Below are 19,816 nucleotides of genomic sequence, written 5' to 3' on the forward strand. Positions count from 1 at the left end.
TTCAAATCATGTTTGTTTAAAACCTCTCTTGAAAAGAGTTTGAATGATAGCGTTGGAGTTTCTGAGTATTCATAAAGGCACCACAAGGACCTTTAATGTGTTCAACTTTGACCTTTGAATCACATGTGCGGGGATTTCCATCTTTTAATATTAAAAAATAACAGTGTTTAAGCTGAAACTGCAACAAATGGCAGGTTATTTACGATGTAAACACAATTCTGGCCTCTAAACTACAGTAAGCGACATGCTTTATTCTGTGTTTAACTAATTTCCTCCATGCATGTTTGACGCCTGTGTCATCTGAGCAGTTTGAGCCCTGTCTATTTTTACCTCAGCTTCTGGGTGAGGACTGGACTGCTTACTGAGTTGGTTTGTCGGACACCATTGCTGGTCTGAAAAGGTTGTCGGTTTAATAAATGATCCAGGTATGTTATCAGCTGCTCATTCTCTACTGATTATTTGATTATTATTGAATTACAGTTTGTTCTGCACAGGTAAGTTGCTTGGTTCCAGTATGAACAGTGTAATTTTGTGATCTCACATATTGTTCTTTATTTTGTTCTTACTGCTAAACTGATTTTGTTTATGTTCTCTGTCCATCTGCAGTCACTGTCCTCATGGACTTGTATGAGATCAGAGGAGGCAGGCTGGATGTGATTGTAGAGGAGGCCGAACAACGGGAAACAAGCAGAGAATCGACCTCCATGGAGCCCCACAGCATGGTTTCGGACAGAGAAGCGAGGGCAACCCGTGGCACCTCCACCTTCCAGAGGTTCTCTGTCAACACCAATGAGTCTCTTCATTTTGAGCCCTGTGAAGACACCCCTCCATCCCCCACTGAGGCAGAGGATGGCTATGATGACGATGATGTGTTTAAGGAGGGAGAAACGCAGGTGGAGACACTAACGTAGCTTTTTAATCCTTGATGCATGAATGAAACATTTAATATTTTCTTATTTTATTTGACATCTGTTGCAATTTAAATCATTTTAAGTGCACCTTGCTGAAAATGGCAGTAGAGATACAGTACCTTCAAGAAAGACATCTATTCTTTCAGATGTCAGATGGAACATGAAACTTGTTTAGTTTTTTTCACCAAGCCACAGACATGAGCAAAAACTCCAGACAACGAAACTTTATGTTATGTTATGTTATTTACTGATTTGTATTAAAACGAGAGAAATAGGTAGAAATCTGACTTTAATTTGCTTTCAGTGTGCGACCGCCACGACGAGGAATCAGCTGCAAGGGAAGGTTACTGAAATGGAGAGCTTCGCCAGTCATCTGGAGGAAATCTTCCTCACTGTGGAGGTAAACATGTGCTGGCATGTTTAGTAGATGTGTTTGAACATTGATTTATTATGTTGTGGCTACCTGAGCAGAGTGGTTTAGCCCAGAATCAAATCCTCAAGAATCAAATGCGTCTATTTTTTTTTTCTTTCCATATTTTTACCCAATATATAGCAAACATGTAAGTCTCTTAGCTGTGATCATATCACTGTATGTGCAGGAGAATTTTGGCCGTCGGGAGCAACACTTAGAGCAGCACTACAACGATGTGCTGCAGACACTGTCACAGCGATATGATGACAGGGCGGCTGGAGTGGAGGAGGAGAAGAAGAGCAAGCTGGAAGCTCTGTACAATCAGCTGCTGACTTGTGGTCAGGCGCTGGATGCCTCCAAGGAGCTTATTGAGACTGCTCAGGAGATCTACCGCTACCAAGACAAGAGGCTTTTCCTGAAGGTCCTAAGTCGTTTGTCTTTTCTTCGTCCTAAGTCATAAGTTGTATACATGACATGAAATAGGTCCAGTAGATGCCGAAAATACAGTAGCTAATGTGACTATAGATGTGAAATGTTGGTTCATTGATTTACTTTGTTGTTCAATGATGCTCTTTGACCTATTGACAGGCAGTTATGCCAACCATTAAAAGGTGATTATGGTGGTGCTCAGTGAGTATGTCACATAGTGCACTGGCTGCAGTGTGATTTTTTTAAAGCACCAACTGTTTATTGCACTAAACTAATCTTGCATTAGTGTTTTTGCCTGTTTGAGACTGATATATGAACATGGAAGTATATTTTTTTTGCATAACTTGTCAAACCTGTACTCAAGGTCAACTAACTAGCTTCATGTGGAGCATTGAGACAGCATGGTTTTCATAACTAGAGGTAGTCGGTCTCCATAACAACCGAGCAAACTCTTTCCACTGAAAGATGAAATGACTTAAGGCTTTGAAGTGCTTTTGTCAAACCGAATACATTTTGACTGATCCAGATGAAGGACTTGACACAAGCCTCTTTACCTTTAAAGCTGAGTCTTAGCATTCAGAGCTTGTTTTCTTTCTTCTTCCTGTGATCCCCTAGAATCGAGGAGTTTGCCAAGGAGGAGACGGACATCAAATTATCCACACGTCTTGAGTTTAAAACACCACTTGCTGACTTGTCAGACGTCAAAACCATGATGGACTCCATCAATGTTGTTCCAGGTCGGATTTACAAACGGTTCCACCAGTTTACCTACCACCCATTGATCAGTGTGTCATTGTGGACAAAGGTTTATTGTCAGTGTCGGCACAGTTGCCTTTGACACGTTGTGCGCTGCTACAGCATAGGAGTCTGTGGTGCAGCGGTCGACCAGAGACGAGTAACTACTGTTTTTGTGCTTTTATACACAGGGTGACTGTGAGCGTGTAATCAAATGATGTTCTTAGTGAGAGAACATACTTACAGCAGTGTCAAATACGTTTAGAAGACAAAATCACAGGATTACTGTAAAAAAAACAAAAACAGATAAAGATAAAGGATTTACAATGGGGATCATAGGGAGTTTGACAGCATGAGAATGCCACAGAAAATTTGAGCAAGATTTCACCTTATAGAGGAATAAATGCAGAATGTGAGAGGGGGAAAAAAAAACTTTTGAAGCGTAAAACGGTGTGTTTTATTCTTTCATATCTAAACCCCTCTGGTCAACTGAGCTGTATGTGTACAATATTAGTACAACACACAGTAGAACAGCTTTTCCTATACTAGCTGTACTGCTGAGTAACCTGCTGATGCTCTTGTACCCTCTACCATCTTTATGACGTCTCTGTGTTCTGACTGCAGTGACATATTAAGGACATTTCTTAAAACAAAACAAAAGAAAGAATTAATATTTAATTATAATATTTATACTTAACTTCTGTTGTGCTGTTAATCTCAAACATCTGATAGCATGGCTCGATAATGAAACTTCATATAAAAACAGCTCCATCTGCACCAGTAATCAACCCCCAGATGCCCAACTCCGCCACACAGACCTCCCTGCGTGTGTGCTGGAGCTTGTTCTCCGATGACACAGTGGAGTACTATGAGCTCTACTACAGACCGGTGCTGGAGGACACACCAGCAGACAACACCAGTGCACAAGGTACAATATGGACAGTCCAGATTTATGATGATAACACCATCTACTGTAATATAATATTCCAATGTGGGAATCTCTGATCACTATCGAAGATACTGGTGAACAGCCATATTTAAATCTGTGCTTCCTTTTCAGAAAGCAAGGTAAAAGTGAAGGAGACCCATTGTACTGTGACAGAGCTGCTGCCCAATGCTCAGTATGAGCTCTGGGTGACTGCTACCAACACTACAGGCATCAGCCCAGCGAGTGAGAAGGCCTTATACATGACAGGTAGTACATCTCACACGCAGCTAAACGAAGAGGCATTAAACCCCTTAAAGCTGAAGTCGTTTTTCTGATCCCCTAAAATCACTCTAAGGTGTATTCGCATGATGGTAGAGAGAATAAAGTCTAAATCTTGTCTCCCAAGTGCCGTCGCCTCCAGTGATAAAGCAGCGGGAGTGTAGTAGCTGTCCAGAGGCTGCTCTCATCCGCTGGGAGTCAGGAAACACCAACCCTGTAGACTCTTACACTGTGGAGCTCAGGGAAGTGGGTGCTGATGGCACCACGAGCGGCATTACCGAGTAAGAATTGTGTCATTATCATACGCCGACAGTTAATCGTGCTTTCCTTGAAATTACTTGTTTTATGAAGTGTTCACACCCAAAGCTAAAACAGACATGTTTCACTGGATATGTGTTTCAATGTTTATCTTGAGGTGTAATGTAACACATCCATAACCAACCTGTGTTAGTGCTTGCCTGAGATTTTTTTTAAAGTCCCATGTTTATAGAGCTGCTGAATCAAGACACACTCTGTCCTAGAAAATCTATTCTTAGCCTCAGCTGAAATAATGTCCTCACATTTGGGGTCATTTTCATTTTTCTTTTGGTCACCTCAGAAGACAGTACAACAATTTATTTGAAATGTCTGTGTATTTTTTTTTTTTTTCACAGACAAACCTACATTTTCTTTAACTGAAATGGGTTCACGGTCCACGTATGACAGTGTCCCAGTTACTCATCACATCTAGGACAATATGCTATTTCAATTATTTTTTCAAGCATGAAAAGTAAAATCCAATCCAAAACTTCTCCTTATTCCATGTTTATTATATTTTAAAGGGAAGTGATCTGTCTTGTTTCCCATTGGTTAATCCCCCAGGTCAATAGTAGCCGTGCCCACTTGTCAGTGTCTGATTCAGTTGCAGACAGGACGGCATTATCTCATCTCTGTGAGAGCAGTCAACATTGGTGGGCCCAGTGACAGGAGTGAAGTCATAACTGTCTCTACAATAGGTGAGAGGGATCAGCTTGTTTGGGCTTTTGATTTTGGCCAGTGATGGAAGAAGAATACATCCGTTACTTAAGTAAAAGCAGAAATACATATTTATAAAAAATATCCCATTACAAGTAGAGGTTCTGTTTAAAATATAGTTTATTATCCACAAAAGGTACCTTAAGGTATCAATAGAAAAAGTACTCATTAGATTTTCATTGAAGGTTTATGACCATATATCACATGCTACATAGGCAATAAAATAAGGATTAACACATTGTTCAGAATAAATATCCAGATCCTGAAAAGGTAGAATGTATTTCACCATTTATCATTGAAAAAACCCCGAAACATTACTAATAATTCAACCATATTACATTTAATATAACACCCCTGTGACTGTATGGCGGCCACTTATGAGTCCCAATCCCCAAGTTGAGAAGTGTTGGTTGCTCACCTGTGCAGGTACGTTCTTCTATCTTCTGGAGGACACTGCCCATCCTTGCCTCTCCATCTCTGAAGATGGCTTCACCATCTTTTATGGAGACGAGGAACTGCCAATTAGTGCTATGGCCTTGGACGATAACACCTTTACCAGGTAAAGTATACAATAAAAGCTAATAGGAAAGTTTAAGATTACTTTATGAGGGTTGATATGTAAACATGTTTTGTCCGTGCACAGATGTGTAGCTATACTGGGAGATCTGATTCCAGTGCGAGGCAGACACTACTGGGAAGTTGAGGTGGATGATGGGACCGAGTTCAGGATTGGAGTCGCAAATGAGAACACAGAGAGAAACTCGTATCTAGGAGCCAATAGTACCTCGTGGTGTATGAGGCACATTCTCACTCCGTCCAGGTAACAACTCACCACCAAGATGTTTGACATATTTACATTTGATAGCTGTAGTTGCAAAAGGCACATCCGTGCTTGCTTACTTACTAGGTTTTTCAGCAAGAGCAAGGAGTAAGATGGTTAAAGTTAACCAAGGTAAGGTTAAAAATAAATATTTTAAATACACAGATTATGTCACATAATTTTTTACACAAAGAGCCCGAAGTTGTCTGTGGGACGAAACAGTAACTGTACTTTAATGCGCAGTCCTGAATATCAAAGGCAGAAACTGGATTTTGTCAGGACTACCAAGACCAAGCAGATGCAGTCTTCAGCCGTCTATCAGTTAGTGTACCGATGCTCTAAGGGACTGCCATCACAGTTCATGGAAACTGGGCCGAGGCTGTATTTTTAGCCACAACAAATTTTCCTGTTCTAAGCGAAAAATCGTGCATCCACTCCATGCAGAACTAAGCCTATTGAAGGTAGAAAATCCCACCGTTGAATATCGGTTACTCTGTTAAGTGTTGCTATGACAACCCAACTTGGAACAAAGAACAGCTGAATTGTCACATTTAGCAAAGCATTCGAAGTGGCACATCACACAGTCCCTGAATGTGGTTTCCATTGTTGGTATCTTCTTGGTGATTCTGCCTACGCTCAATTTAACAATCACACTTTTTATTTTCTTTAATCTGCAGCCATCTGAAATCCTGCCGTTGGCTCATAATCAGCATTTGCTTCACTAATAAAAGAGTGGGAACATTATCCCAAGATGGGAGACCAGGCTTTATATTTAGAAATCTTTTGCTATACACAATCATAAAATTATTCTTTTCTCAGGCATAAATACGAGTTTCTGCACAACGGTTGGAGTCCTGACTTGAGAATAACAGTGAATCCAGTACGGATAGGAGTGGCACTGGATTACGACAGGGGAACTCTGTCCTTCTTCAATGTGGATCTTGAACAACACCTACACACCTTCCACTGTCACTTCCAAAATTATGTTCACCCTTGCTTTGGCCTGGACAACCCAGGAGCTCTTACTGTGCACAACGGCATAGAGGCTCCAGAGTACACATTCATCTGACAACAGAAGTTATAATCCTAGTATTACAGTGAAATAAAACTTACGGCTGGAAAGGAAGTGAAATAACTTTATTTTTACAGAGGAGTGAGAATATCTGGTATCTGCTGTCCTCGTATGTACAATATAAAAGGGTGTGGGATTCCAAGACAAGGAGTTTTCAGTTGTTTTTATTATAGTATTCCATGGGAACAGGCGTACACCATTTTCCAAGATAAGAAAAGGTTTTGCTGAATTTTACAAAATGTACTTATATCATCAGTGCCTGCAGAAGACCAAGTGTTGGAAAAAAAAAGGAAATAAGGGCTTTTTTGATTAATGAAAGATGCACTCAAATGAATGAAAGTGTTTTAAGAAAAAAAAATCCATTTGTGATTATTGTACAATTTTATTCACATCTTAAAAGGAAAAATCCACCTTGAAAACTTCCACACTGTTAAAAATGGCTACTTCAGATGTGCTTTGCCTTTCTGTTGAATAGTTTTTTTTTTTTAATTAAAAAAAATGACCAGCCATTTAAGAGGCTGGTAATTGTGTGTTTTGTAGCCAGTTCTTTAGAGTAAAAAAAAAAAAAAGGCTTTCATCAAGACATCAAAAACACAAGGGAGCAAAACAAATGATTTGTATTTTCCCTCATAACACCCTAATTATATGTAACTAAACATGGTGCATTTTGAATCGTGCAACTTCAGACAAAATGACAGCTAACTAGCTGTCAGGCTAACTATTTACATTTGCTATGTTTGTGGGCATATATTGTATTTAAATTTGCTTCTAACTAAAACTAACAGGTATAATCCATTCTGAGAGATGTTTGAAATCAGCAGAGGGACATTAAAACCCTTCAAGACTCTAGGAAAACACCAAAGTTAAAAAAGTGGTGATAACTGAAAGTGTTTTTTTAAGACCCTAAACCTGGTTAGGAATACTTTTATGTATTTCATGTTACTGACACATAAGGATTGTCAACCTTACAGTGTGTGAAGCTTGATGACCTGTTTTAAAGCCCTAAAATGGATGTCAGTACATAAAATGTTATTAGAATTTTCAAAACAGAGTTGTGTAGAGATGAACAGAAAAAGGAAAACAAAATTTTAAAGAATCAACATAAATTAAATTAAATTATTCTTGTCCTGGTAAATGGGATAAGAAATAGCACAACACTAGTATAACTTAAAGCAGTGTATGACTACGTGAAGGTGGATTTTTCCTTTTATGGGGTTTGAGTCTGAAACCTGTGTTGACATACTGAATGTAGATTTAGGGTCTGCAGGTATCTTGAACAGTGGGGAAGGGGCTGGGCAGGGCAGGGCAGGGGTTATGAGTTATCTGTCTTACTGCTGTGTGTCCTCTCCTCCTCTTCGTCGGAAGAATCTCCACCATAGGGCACTAGCCCTGATGCATCTTCATCCATTTTAGACTTCTTCTTGTATGCCACCTCTTGAAAACCTGTAAGGGCACAATAAAAATAGAGAGAGAGGAAAGTAGAAAGAAAGTGAGAGACAAAGAGAGAGAGGGGAGAGGGACGAAGCAAGAGAAAAAAACAAAATGGAAACCCATTGAGGAGCCCCATGTTAGCGGTGGTTTTTGAGTTGGTTTGATCCACAGCCAGGGGAGGGAAGATATCAAATGAAACGCCAGCACATCACACATCCATAACAGGCAGGTCCGGGTAAACATGTTGAGAGAGAAAACAAGGGAAAGACAAAAAACATATACAAGAAGAACATGTTAGTGGCTTCTACCAGTGGAAGATTCACACAGGTCTCCACTCCTCCCCCGTTCCTCCATGAAGGGAGATGCCATTTCATGCAACAGGCAACTCCACAGCAGAAATGTCTGAGTACTCAGGATCTCAGAATATTAGGAAACAAAGAAGTGCGTACCCACTGATGCGGCGCTGCTGGAAACACTGGCCGGTTCATCTGTCAGCGTGTCCCTCTGCCTTTTGCGTACAACAGGAACAGGCACCACGAAGGGAGTGGGTGGTGGAGGCATCAGAATCCTGAAGAGGGAAAAACATCAATATCTACACCACACAAGATTCATGAAGAATAACATACAAAGGAAATGAAATCTATTAACAGACCTTTCTACAACTTTTTCCTCTCCAACACTGGCAGCAGGAAGTGCAGGCTCCTGATGTGCAGGACCCTCTGGAGAGTGGCTGGTAGGCTACAAAGAACCGAAAGAGACATTGAAGACAGAAATTACCATGAAGTAAAGAAAAGGAGTAAACCAAAGAAAACATTTTGGCAAAAAAGAAATAAATAAAAAACAGATTGGAGCATAAAAAACAAAGGTTTTATTAAAGCTAAACAGCAGCATAATTTACTAACTATTTAGACTTTCCAACTTCCTCATAATGTTTATTATCAGAAACATTCTCAGTTGTGCTTGCAACAGTCCCTTGTTATAAGCAAGCCAGCATTGTCCATTAAGAAATGACATCTAGGTGTGAAATAGTTAAAACTAATGTTAATGTTAAAACATAACATTAAAAACACTTTTTAGAAAAAGAAAAGAGCTTTACATATACTGCAAAAATCTGAGTTGTGGTCAAGCCTGTCTCATTTTTTAGGTAATTTGTAGATAAACTATTTTGGATAATAGTCATTTGCATTAGCTCCAAGTTCAATGAGTAAAAAACAACATATGAAAGGGTTCTCCAGCTAACCTGTTCTTCCTTAGTTCCCCCCTGGAAATGATGTTTGGGGCTTCCTGTGTCAATGGGACTGTTTAATCCTTCAGGCTCTGCTGTCTCACTGCTGCCAGGATCCTTGAGTAGAGCAAAACCAACACTTACACACTGATGCTGCAGCAGGATTTCTTTCATGTGTCGTAGCCTCATGTTTATATGGGTTATTAAACAAACAATATGCTGAAAGCATTTTAACATGAAGCTTGTGGTGCCAAACCACTGAGACTTCTGAAGGACTGCTCCAATGTGCAATACAGGGGTAGGCAGAGGAAACGGTTTAAGATTGGAGAAAAGTTGTAGTCAGACTAAGCATTGCAACACGAAATGGTTGGTCTAGACTAAAGTATGCAAACGCTTTCTTTAGCTGCCTTTCTCCAACCCCTTGCACATTAGAACAGTTATTCAAAGAGTTGCCCCTGAAATAAGTAACTTTCATTATTACCTGGACGAGATAGGGATGTGGTTTCCTAGGACACACCGGATACTGAACCATTGCCTGAGAAGATGGAGGGTTTGTCGACATGTTAGAATGACTTGGGGGACCATTTGCATTACTCCAATAACCACGATCTCCTGGGTACGCTGAATAGCCGCCAGCATACCCATTTGCTGGGTAGTTATACCAGGATCCCTGGCTAGAGTAATTGCTATTAGGTGGAAATCCATGTGCTGCGTATGCTGCAATGAAAGTATAGAATGTGGAGTTAATAGCATATATCACATGGAGTAATAACGGTGCTTTGACAAACGTGATCCACTATTTCAAAGTATTGTCGACCCACTAAAGACATCAAGGGGGGATTAATTACCACAACAAGAATGCAGGCAGCTGAGACTTGGTCTTTCTGCAGGAATTTAAATGTTTAGTTACAAGGCGAAGGCGTAAAAACAATACTCACGCTGTGTAGAGCCTGTGGCAGTGTACATTGACACTAATCTGGCATGTTCAGCTCTCACCTGAAGGATTAAAGAAAACAGGAACTGTAAAAATCTAGGTAAAAATCTACAAATGCTGCAGTGATTTATTTTCAATACTGGTATTGTGGGTAGGTGCAGAACACTCAGAACCTAAATCTGGAGATCTGGTGGTTCACGCTACCACTTTCACTTTTGGAGGTGGGTATCAGTGAAACTATATGCTTTAATAGTTTCACTTTCTTATACCTCCCATTAGACATTTGGTTAATTCAATTGAACGTCATGAGATAAATCATATATATTTATGGGGACAAAATACACTTACAGTTTCCAGAAGACTCTCTGTGAGTTTCTTCGCTGCCTCCAATCCAGCTGCATTTGGGTGGCTGCAACACAGAAAGGACCAGGTTGAAGAAAAAAAATGATATAGGATACTGAAAGGGGAAAAGTGATTTAAGCATTTATGGGAAGTCAGGGCTATTAAGATGGTGGTCTACGTCACAAATGCACCAAAACAATTCAACATGGAGTTAGATTTATCTTGAATCCACTTATTCTAATACATTTCTTTTGTACACCAAGTATGTCAAGTGAATGACTTGGAGAAACATAATAATAATAATAATAATAATAATAATAATAATAATAATAACTTTTTCCCTTTTAAAATAAACTGTTCTTACACAGATGGCTATCCAGTTGATAACTGCCTCCTATGCCACCAAAACACTGGTGGAATGCTAAGTTTAGCAATATAATAAAAGCCAGTTCTCAGTGTTTAAGGGGTCTTTGTGTTGTGAGGTAAATTATTATTGTCGTGCTTAGTCTGTCAGCTTAAGCCATTACATTTGAAGTGCCATCAGCACAACCATCTAAAACTGCTGTATCTAAATCCTAATGGAGTTTTAGAATAAACAGAACGTACCTGATGTAGACATAAAGAGGCTCAAAAGACTCTCGTTTGGATGCTTGCTCAATGTAGCCAGAACCTTTTCCCCGGAGAAAGACACGAGCTCCCGTCTCAGTCTGGATGTGACTAAGGTACGAACCTCCTGGACCCTCAACCTTCTCATTCACATTGAATGAAGGCAACGCCTGGTCCAGACCCACAAATATCTTTGTGTGCACAAAACTCTAAATGTGAGGAACAAAAGGGGGTTTATTAAAATGCCCTGGACATTTGGTTTGTTTACTGACAACTGAGGTAATCTGGACAACAGGTAGAACAGCTTTGTAAGCAGATGCAGTATTCCAAGTCTTTTCCCTGTAGACAAGGAATGTTCTCTCTGCTACTTAATTTGGGAGGTGGGTATCAGTGAAGGCAACATAGTCTTCATTTGCTTCACTTTCTTTACCTCCATTTGTAAATTGTGAGAAACAAAATACAATAAATATTCAACAAGGGAGTCCTGGTCTGCATCATTTAAAAAATCCCAATTTGAATGTTAAGTAATTATTTAATACACCAATGTTTAACATCTGGGGCGGCAGAAGGTCAGTTGGTAGAGCAGGTGTCTACAAACCCCAGGGGCTAGTGGTTAGTTTTCCAGTTCCCTCTGGCTACTTGTCGAGGTGTCCTTGGACAAGACACTGAAATACTGTAGTAGTATGTAAAGTATATCCTTTACATAGTGGAGAAGTAGAACTAAACCAGCAAGTCATTTAAGTTATATCTTAAGTTGCCACCTTTTAAGAGAGGTTATGTAACACTGAAATCGGTGGTTTAAGATAAGATCTGGTATTTAACTCAGAAAGTCCTACACATGTTTCATCACTGATCGTAAAGGCTTGAAGTTCTGCTTTATGACCCTTTCTTACCCCTGTATGAGGAGCTGCAGGCCGATGTCCCTGGCCCGGCACTGAGTTGGTGTTGGTTATTCGTGGCACAGTAGCAGGAACAACAGGCCGAGGTGGCTGAGGGTAGAGAGTGATGGGGGGAATTACAGGCACCTGTTGTCCTCCTGATGCTGCTGAGGCCCGCATCACATCCTCAGAGATGATCTCCTTTATCCTCATCACAGCCTCTGATGTTGCAAAAAGTTAACAATGTTTGGACATCAGCCATATTCAAACCCAATCTACAAAATACAGACTATGGAATAGCTACAACAATTACAAATTACATCGACAATACCAGATTCATCCTAAGTTGTGCTACTTACTATTGACCTGTTCTTGAGTCTTTCCCTGGACATGCAAATACAAAGGTCTTTGTCTAAAGGAAAGCAAACGAGAAATGTCATGAACAACACACAGCTCCTGCAAACATACGTTCCTTCCCCCTCCCATTATCACTGTAACATTTGTATTAAATTAACTGATTGCAGTTGTATTTTTTTTTTTTTTTTTTTGATGGACTCCTGAAAATATATTGTGATTTTTTTGAAAAGTATGAATGAGTAAGATATAAGACAGCTTATTGAAAGATTTGTAGGACAATGGTTCTTGTTTTTGAATAAAATGTATCCAATAATCAAACACGCCGGGATACCCTACTTAACAATATAGGTATATTATTAATTACTGATATGGTAAGAATAAAAGAATAACTGCTGGATTTTCTGGAGCTACAGAAAAACTCAGAGCAGCACTGAAAAACTAGCCAGTTGAGAGTTCAGTGAGGATAGGATTTTGATCTGCTTTGTTTGTGCCAATATCAATTGTTTAAAAAATGCCTGGATACTAATTTTACAGAAACAACAGAGCATGAATTAATACATACCCGCCTACTATTACTTTCTCAGTTTCAGACATGTAATGTCCCTTTGTTGAGACAACGGCTCCACTGAACTGTCGAATCTGAAAAACAAACGCATAAGAAGAATTTTCAAAAAACTAGTAAAAGTAATCTGTAAAGCCTTTCTCATTTTCACATTTTAAACTAATCATCATATCATCATATCATATGTAATACTTCACTGGAAACGTTTCTCTCACCTCCTCCTGCGTTTTGCCTTTAGTCAGAAGGTCCCTGCAGTTTAGTGGTACATCATTTATGTCGACCTCTGTGACCACCATTTCTTCTAAAGTGGTTGGCACAGGCACACTTGGTGGGGTCTAAAAGATGTAAAATTACAAGGAAAACTGTAAGCTTCTAATAACTCTATAACCTTAACATACGATACATTCAGTACAATGTAATTCATTTGCACCTTTGCAAGTAACGGTGGAGGTGTCAACAGCTTTCCTTTGGCCATTAACATGGCATTTATTTTAGCAGCCATAGCCGCAGCCATTTCAACTCCTCCCTGAGGCGCTGACTTTTCTCCTGGTTGCAGTGGCTGGGAAACTGTACTGTTTGAACCAGCAGTGCTGTCGACTCCTGATAAAGGGACAGGGAGAGCTGCATTTTCACTAATCCTTTGTTGCCGTACATCTACACTCTGTTTAGGCTGGGCTGGCTGATCCCATCGGCTGGTTAGGCACCTGAGAATGACAAAAACAAAGAAAGTCTTACATTTAACAATTGATTTCACTACAAGGACATACAACATATAGGTATAGTTGACTTCTTATGTTAATGTTAAAGATGATATGGTAAATTTTAACACAGCAGCAAAATATCTTCAAAATTAAAACTTTTGTCCACGCTGCGTAGTCCAAACCAAGTAATCATTTGGCAAACTGTGGTCTGAAAAATTTATCTATTTGTTCTGTGTGCTTGCTGTTGTGTATTCATTTAGACGTTAATACTCCAAAAACAGAGAAAACTAGTTGATGGAAAACAATGACTATTGGAAACAAAGCCTGTGGACAGTCAGCCTGTATCGTGTACTAATAATGTCACGTTCTTACCATCAACGTTACATTATAGGGTTATAAAGGTCTTTTGTTAGTATAATTTGCCATTGTGATGGAAGGTACTAATACTTTGTAATGTGTACCAAACTAACAGGTGTTACGTTTTACAAAAATGATAACTTGGGTAACTTGGTTTATTTTCAGCTAACAACCGCTAAAACATGTTAGCATTAACTGCTACAGAGGCTAAAGCTGAGCTAGCTAACTTCACAAGTTCAGATCCGATTTCTAGACATGTGTAATAACAATGCCGCCTTTTAAAATCAATAAATGATATGGCGTTAGAGTATCTCAGGACTGTAAACTCGGGCTAGCCAACTCATAATGCCTTTAAACGCACAAATGATACCCCCACGGAAGGCCACGTATGCTAGCTAGCTAGCCGCCGTGGTTATGTCACATCTTGCTAACAGATTCAACTGAACAAACACTGGCGCTAGCGTTAGCTTAGCTGGCTAGCTTGCTAGTCGTGTAAATATGCAGTGTGGCGTTAGTTCAGATAAGAGCACTCGTTTTTATTTCTAACTAACAAACCAATACTTACGCTGTTTCTCTAGTCATTCCCGAAGACATAGCACAACTCCCCCAGATCTGCAATAAAACCGTCTCTAATGTAGTTTGCGCTGGGCGACGGTAGCCATCTATGTGCTCTGTCTGGTTCTGGCGACTTCTTCTGACGACTTGTCGCAAAGTCTGATCTGGCGGAAGCGGAGCTCCTGTCGTGTTACGTAACAACAGCTCAGACTTTTGTTATCGTAGATCATTGCAAAAGAAAGAACACCTAAAATGAATGATTAAGCCGTATGGAAATCGAATAAGTTAAAGAATAGATCTTAAAACAATAGTCAGGTGTCCACGGTAGCGCCGGAACGGGCCGTGCTCGCTGTGACCATTGGCCCAGATAAAAGCTTTTCACAGCTCCTCTACAAGACGCAGTCTGCAGAGGCCTGCTCAGTTAAAACATGCAGAACAAGGGCTGGGAATTTAGATTAAGATCACTCTGACTGAAATGGCTTTGGGAAACTCAAATTATGTCCAAAAAGCACAAACACATAGAATTATTTTTAGAATCATCATACTTACACCCATGTATAGTTGATGATCAGATTTTGGCATATCATAACACACAGTTTGTATATTAATGAGGCAAAACTGATTTCTCTTTACAACCTCTGCAGTCTTGATGACGAACTATAATGTGAATACACATGCATTTGTCATTCATTTTAGATTTAAGGCAGTCCTAGTGACTCCTTTTGAAAAAAAAATAACTATATAGGGAGAAACAGATAACAATTATTCTACCTTTCATGGCAATTTCATAATAGATATGGTAGATGTCCAAGCCAGGGTCCGGCAAACATGTAGCTGGAGAGGCATCCTTGCTGTACTTTAAGAGGTAGTTAGATATCCTGACAAACTCTGACAGTGTAAATATTAAATACATACAATAAGACACATTGTAAGGTTAATGAAGGAATGAGTGCAATTAGAGAACGCGCAAAAAAGAAGACAGAAAGGTAGCTGCAAGAAATAGACCGCAAACATATAATTTACATTATTTTATTTTTCATTGAATAGTTTCTATTTTTTCCGTGCCTTCAGACCAAGATGTGAATCAGAAGGAACAAACAAATCCCCTGATTGAGTGAACAATTCTGTCATTAGAAAGAAACAAAAATAAACAAGGTCAATACATCTTATTAACCATCATTTGCTTAGCTGTTATGGCATTTATATACTGTTTTAAGGATGAAATATTCTTAATAAGCAACAATGTTTAACATATATTAGTATCCTAATCTGAAACTCCGGGTCTGTGCATAAAGGTGTTGGACAAGTGGCCAATGATGTTTGATCAAAAAACAAAACAAAACAAAACAAAAAAACAAAATAAAACAAAACAAAATCAATGCAAGCTGGCCTCTAGGAGACTGCTTAAAGACAGTGATAGACAACTCTGCGATCCACATCCTTCTTAACCATTTAGTTCTCTGTATACATGTTCTGTATGGCCGTCCAATTCACAAGTATTCAGATAGCTATAATGGTTGATCTCATTTGCTGCAAATCCAGTGTAAAATTCATTGTCTATAAAAATATTGAGATTTACTTGAACATAACCTTCTGACTATGTTATAATAAAAACTCCAGATGTCCGTTGCTGTTGCACAGTGGGATGTTCTGTATAAATATTGTATAAAATAAGGCAGTCTTTTCAGTAGGATTAACCAGATACAAAAATTTCTGGGAGAAAAAAATTTCAAGTCCAAAATGTTCACATATTTCTGCTGTTGTCAAATGTCAAGCGGTTTACAGCATTAAACCAAGAGTAAGGGATTGTTGCAACAATTAATACACCCACACCTACAAACCAAACACACCCACACCCACACGTACACACACAGACGCGCGCACACACACGCGCACACACGCGCGCACACACACACACACACACACACACACACACACACGCACACACACACACCTGATAATCAACAAGAACAGCTTATTCTCCAATGCAACATCCCATCCCTGGACAAATCACTGAGACATAGACATTTCTAATATTGTTTACAGTGCAATACAAAAGTGTTCATTTAAACTGGTGCTGTACTTTTGTTATGAAAATAAAAATGTTTAATATGGTAACGCTTCATTTGAATAATAATTGTACATTTTTTGAGAGTTGCAATATTTGTCTTTATCAGCTTTGGCTTTTCTCTCTTCTAAATTCATTTTGTTCTTATTTACTTAATTCATGTATTAATTTTGATATAGAAAATATGGAACATCTAAGAAAAATTAACATACCAAATCATCTGTAATTAGTTACCTATGATCATGATGTTGAGGTTTTTGTCTTTCAGCGGTGACCTAAAGTGAAGAGCCACTCCCAGACCAAAAACAAATCATCCCCTCCCACATGTCTGTCATGACAGCTATGTGTCAACTTGGATGTGTTTCTGAAGGACTAATGAAAATATTGTCAAAAACAAACAAAGAAAAAAAAAAAACCCCAAAACAGTGGAGTGTTCTTTCATGGTGTGGCCTCCAGGGGCCAAATGAGCAGTCTCGCCTTCTGTGGAGCACAGGGATGGAGGTCAAAGGTGATAATATATGGCCTTACACCTTCATATCCAGACCACGCTTTGATCCATTCCTCCAGTGTTGCTCACTCCTTCAGTAAAAAAGCAGTTTTTTTATCTAAACAGCAATTTCACAGGCAGACAGGAGAGCCCATGTGGTAATGAGGGGGCAAATGCTTTGCCAGGAGGCATTTGAGGACCCTCTCTCAGTCATGCCACTTGACCAGCTACACTGCGAATGCCTGGGAGGCACAAGAAGTTCATAAGGATGTTGTGTGTCTGTGTCAGCTTGTCACAGTTCTCATCAGACAGGGTAGTTAAGCCAGCAGTGTTCCTGCTGCAACTGCCTGTCAGAAAGTGCGTCTGTGGTTTCTGTATCAACGGACATGGACGCTTGGCGTGCTACAGAAGCAGGAGAGTGAAGGCGAGGAGGCCCTTTGGCTGGTTAGGCTGCCAGAGAGAGAGACAACCCAGCAGGGGAGAGTACAACTGCCCTGGACTGCAGAGTCCTAGGATGAAACACTGCAGCATCTACTCCGGAGGCGGTCGCAGGCTGTGCAGCTTCCTCTCATCAAGGCCTTTCCAGTACTTGAAATTGTTGTCCAAGTGCTGCATAAGATTGGGGAGGTCTGCAAAAGCTGTGGAGAAAACAAAATAGGTTGAAGCTCGATATATCCTGTTAAAGGTTCTGAACCACTTGCACAACTTGCATTTCTTGTTAGGATTAGATCTTGTAACACTACACAACTACACGCTGTCAATAGACCATGTTTACAGCAATGTACAGGTTGCGTATAAGGCAGCACCCTACCCCCACTTTGGACACTCAGACCACATCTTGTTGTTCCTGCACCCAGTCTACAGACAAAGACTCAAACAAACAAACAAACCCTGTCGCTAAATAGATTAAGCTCTGGACCCCAGAGACTGAGGGCCTCTTGTAGGACTGTCTTGCCCTGACAGACTGAGATGTGTTCAAAGCTACAGCTCAAAGCTGTTCAGTGTAGAGGACTATTAGCACTTGTTTTTGAAACATCGTCCCCACCAAAGAAATCTGGACGTTCCCAAACCTGAAGCCCCAAAAAAACAGTCAGGTGTGCCTAACTGTTTATCCTCTTCCTTTTCAATGAGACAGAGTACAAAACTGCGTCTCAGTACAGACTGAGAAGAACCATTACAGCAGCCAAGACGCAGTACAGAGAGAAGTTGGACAGTTTCTACTCTACTGCTGATGCCGGGTGGATGTGGCAAGACCTGCAGCACATCACAGACTACAGGACCATTATGAACATCACTGTATTAGCTTCAGACAGCCTACCGGATGACCTCAACACCTTCTATGCCTGCTTTCTGACCCCTAGCATCAACACCCAACCCCAACATGAACTCTTCACACTGTGTGAGTAAAAAGCAGGACCTCCAGCCTGAGGAACTCCTTCTTCTTCTTAGCCATTAAGAGTTTTAAACAGATCAGTTGGACTCAATGCTTCATTGCATTGATTAACTAAGTAACAACTACTAGTGTGCAGATCAGTATTCTGTACATATCTGTAGTAATTGCTTACCATCCCATGCATCAAACATGTCCGTAATAAAGTAGTCTATGAAGGAAATCTGGGACTTTGGGATGCTACACGTGTTTCTGTCGAACACAGGCATAACCACTGGTAGGCCTTGTCTCTTCTCCTCGTCCGTCTGTAACACAGACAACAACACACATAATCATCATATTCAATAAATTCCCATACTGTCTGGTACCCCATCTCCCCAGAACATGCCATTACTATTTTTGTCCTCATTACCTGTGCAAAATATTCCTCTGAAATGCGTCCGGCCCATTCTATACAGAGCTCCTGAGGCCTACATGGATTGGAGATGTCTGCACACTTAATCAGCATTCGCTTCACAAGAATGCGATTCTCGGGGGATGTCAGAACGCTTTTGACAGATTCCTCATCATTGTTTCCCTAAAAAAAAAACAAAAAAAAAAACATTAGCACAAAGAAAATTGTTTTAAATATTATCAACAATACACATCTGCAGCTGAATAACTTTAAAAATAATGGTTGTCTGTACATCGACCAGCTGATGAAGGTTTCATGGAGAGTAAGCATCTGTATTCAGAGCATGTTCCTTATGAGTAACACGTACATGTTAAAGACTACACCATACTTCAAGCAGTCACATGATTTGCATGTGTGTTACTGTTACTTGCTAGTGTGTTTCAAGATTTAAATTACTGACAGTTATGTTGTATATAGAAGGTCTATTTTGCAGAGCCATGTTGAAAAAGAGCTTTTTTTTTCCTGGACATTTAGGTCTCAATATTAACTTTGAGGTCTTTTGCCTTTCGTGTATGTGAAAACAATTTATCTCTGTTTATTTATAGCACACACTTAAATGCACAACAATTCTAAACTTACAGGTTATGAAAGTGGCAGTGTTCAATTTATGAATTCAGGAAAATCAGCACTCGGATTATTTTTTCACATCCTTCCTTCCTTTAAAGGCAAGTGAACTTTTAAATGTCTGTGTTGAACATTCCACACAAAGACGAGAAAGATGTTACCAAGTTGTAAAATTCTCTCCCCACAAAGCTATCTGTGCCCAGGCAACAACAGGCCACAAGACCCCCGAACCAGAATCGCCATTTCTCAAGCTCCTACACTATTGTTGCTCGCAGGTGGTTGGACTGTGTGTGACTCTGTGACAG

General features: G+C 39.9%; 3 protein-coding genes across 5 annotated transcripts in view; 1 reads left to right on the forward strand and 2 right to left on the reverse strand.

Annotated features, from left to right (window-relative positions):
* Positions 1 to 14: 14 nt before the first annotated feature.
* On the forward strand, positions 15 to 7,457 carry LOC113174027 (fibronectin type III and SPRY domain-containing protein 2). Of its 2 annotated transcripts, XM_026377663.1 has the most exons (14): positions 15 to 235; positions 336 to 425; positions 607 to 893; positions 1,216 to 1,311; positions 1,511 to 1,744; positions 1,912 to 1,934; positions 2,368 to 2,489; positions 3,254 to 3,415; positions 3,548 to 3,682; positions 3,822 to 3,975; positions 4,556 to 4,689; positions 5,135 to 5,267; positions 5,352 to 5,528; positions 6,348 to 7,457. In XM_026377663.1, the coding sequence occupies exons 3-14, from the start codon at positions 618 to 620 to the stop codon at positions 6,595 to 6,597; spliced, it is 1,896 nt and encodes a 631-aa protein (XP_026233448.1). In that variant the 5' UTR covers positions 15 to 235; positions 336 to 425; positions 607 to 617; the 3' UTR covers positions 6,598 to 7,457. The 2 variants fall into 2 exon arrangements, with proteins under 2 accessions (XP_026233448.1, XP_026233447.1); XM_026377662.1 differs by having other exon boundaries at positions 15 to 425.
* On the reverse strand, positions 6,747 to 14,741 carry LOC113174028 (KH homology domain-containing protein 4-like). Its single transcript, XM_026377664.1, has 14 exons — positions 14,559 to 14,741; positions 13,366 to 13,639; positions 13,151 to 13,270; positions 12,936 to 13,012; positions 12,376 to 12,428; positions 12,032 to 12,237; positions 11,139 to 11,347; positions 10,539 to 10,599; positions 10,195 to 10,252; positions 9,738 to 9,973; positions 9,272 to 9,373; positions 8,684 to 8,769; positions 8,481 to 8,599; positions 6,747 to 8,043 (listed from the first exon to the last, which is right to left on the reverse strand). The coding sequence occupies exons 1-14, from the start codon at positions 14,585 to 14,587 to the stop codon at positions 7,913 to 7,915; spliced, it is 1,761 nt and encodes a 586-aa protein (XP_026233449.1). The 5' UTR covers positions 14,588 to 14,741; the 3' UTR covers positions 6,747 to 7,912.
* An 857-nt stretch (positions 14,742 to 15,598) lies between these two features.
* pde8a (phosphodiesterase 8A) overlaps positions 15,599 to 19,816 on the reverse strand; it is a 37,811-nt gene continuing 33,593 nt past the window's right edge. For both annotated transcript variants that reach the window (XM_026378555.1, XM_026378556.2), the window contains exons 20-22: positions 18,906 to 19,070; positions 18,669 to 18,798; positions 15,599 to 17,741 (exon numbers count right to left, since the gene is read on the reverse strand). In XM_026378555.1, the coding sequence (XP_026234340.1) occupies positions 17,635 to 17,741; positions 18,669 to 18,798; positions 18,906 to 19,070 (402 nt within the window). In that variant the 3' untranslated portion in view covers positions 15,599 to 17,634. The remainder of the gene's footprint in view (positions 17,742 to 18,668; positions 18,799 to 18,905; positions 19,071 to 19,816) is intronic.

Source organism: Anabas testudineus, chromosome 3 (assembly GCF_900324465.2).
Source record: "Anabas testudineus chromosome 3, fAnaTes1.2, whole genome shotgun sequence".
NCBI classification, from domain to species: domain Eukaryota; kingdom Metazoa; phylum Chordata; class Actinopteri; order Anabantiformes; family Anabantidae; genus Anabas; species Anabas testudineus.

What these genes read in the sequence shown, in the direction of transcription:
- LOC113174027 (XM_026377662.1), top strand. Translation starts at nt 618, where the DNA reads ATGGACTTGTATGAGATCAGAGGAGGCAGGCTGGATGTGATTGTAGAG. An exon ending in ACAAGAGGCTTTTCCTGAAG is followed by an intron (nt 1,745 to 1,911) that starts GTCCTAAGTCGT and finishes ACCTATTGACAG; the next exon opens with GCAGTTATGCCAACCATTAA. An exon ending in AGACAACACCAGTGCACAAG is followed by an intron (nt 3,416 to 3,547) that starts GTACAATATGGA and finishes CTTCCTTTTCAG; the next exon opens with AAAGCAAGGTAAAAGTGAAG.
- LOC113174028 (XM_026377664.1), bottom strand. Translation starts at nt 14,587, where the DNA reads ATGTCTTCGGGAATGACTAGAGAAACAGC. An exon ending in GACTCAAGAACAGGTCAATA is followed by an intron (nt 12,238 to 12,375) that starts GTAAGTAGCACA and finishes TTGCAACATCAG; the next exon opens with AGGCTGTGATGAGGATAAAG. An exon ending in CTGCAGCTCCTCATACAGGG is followed by an intron (nt 11,348 to 12,031) that starts GTAAGAAAGGGT and finishes CCTCACATTTAG; the next exon opens with AGTTTTGTGCACACAAAGAT.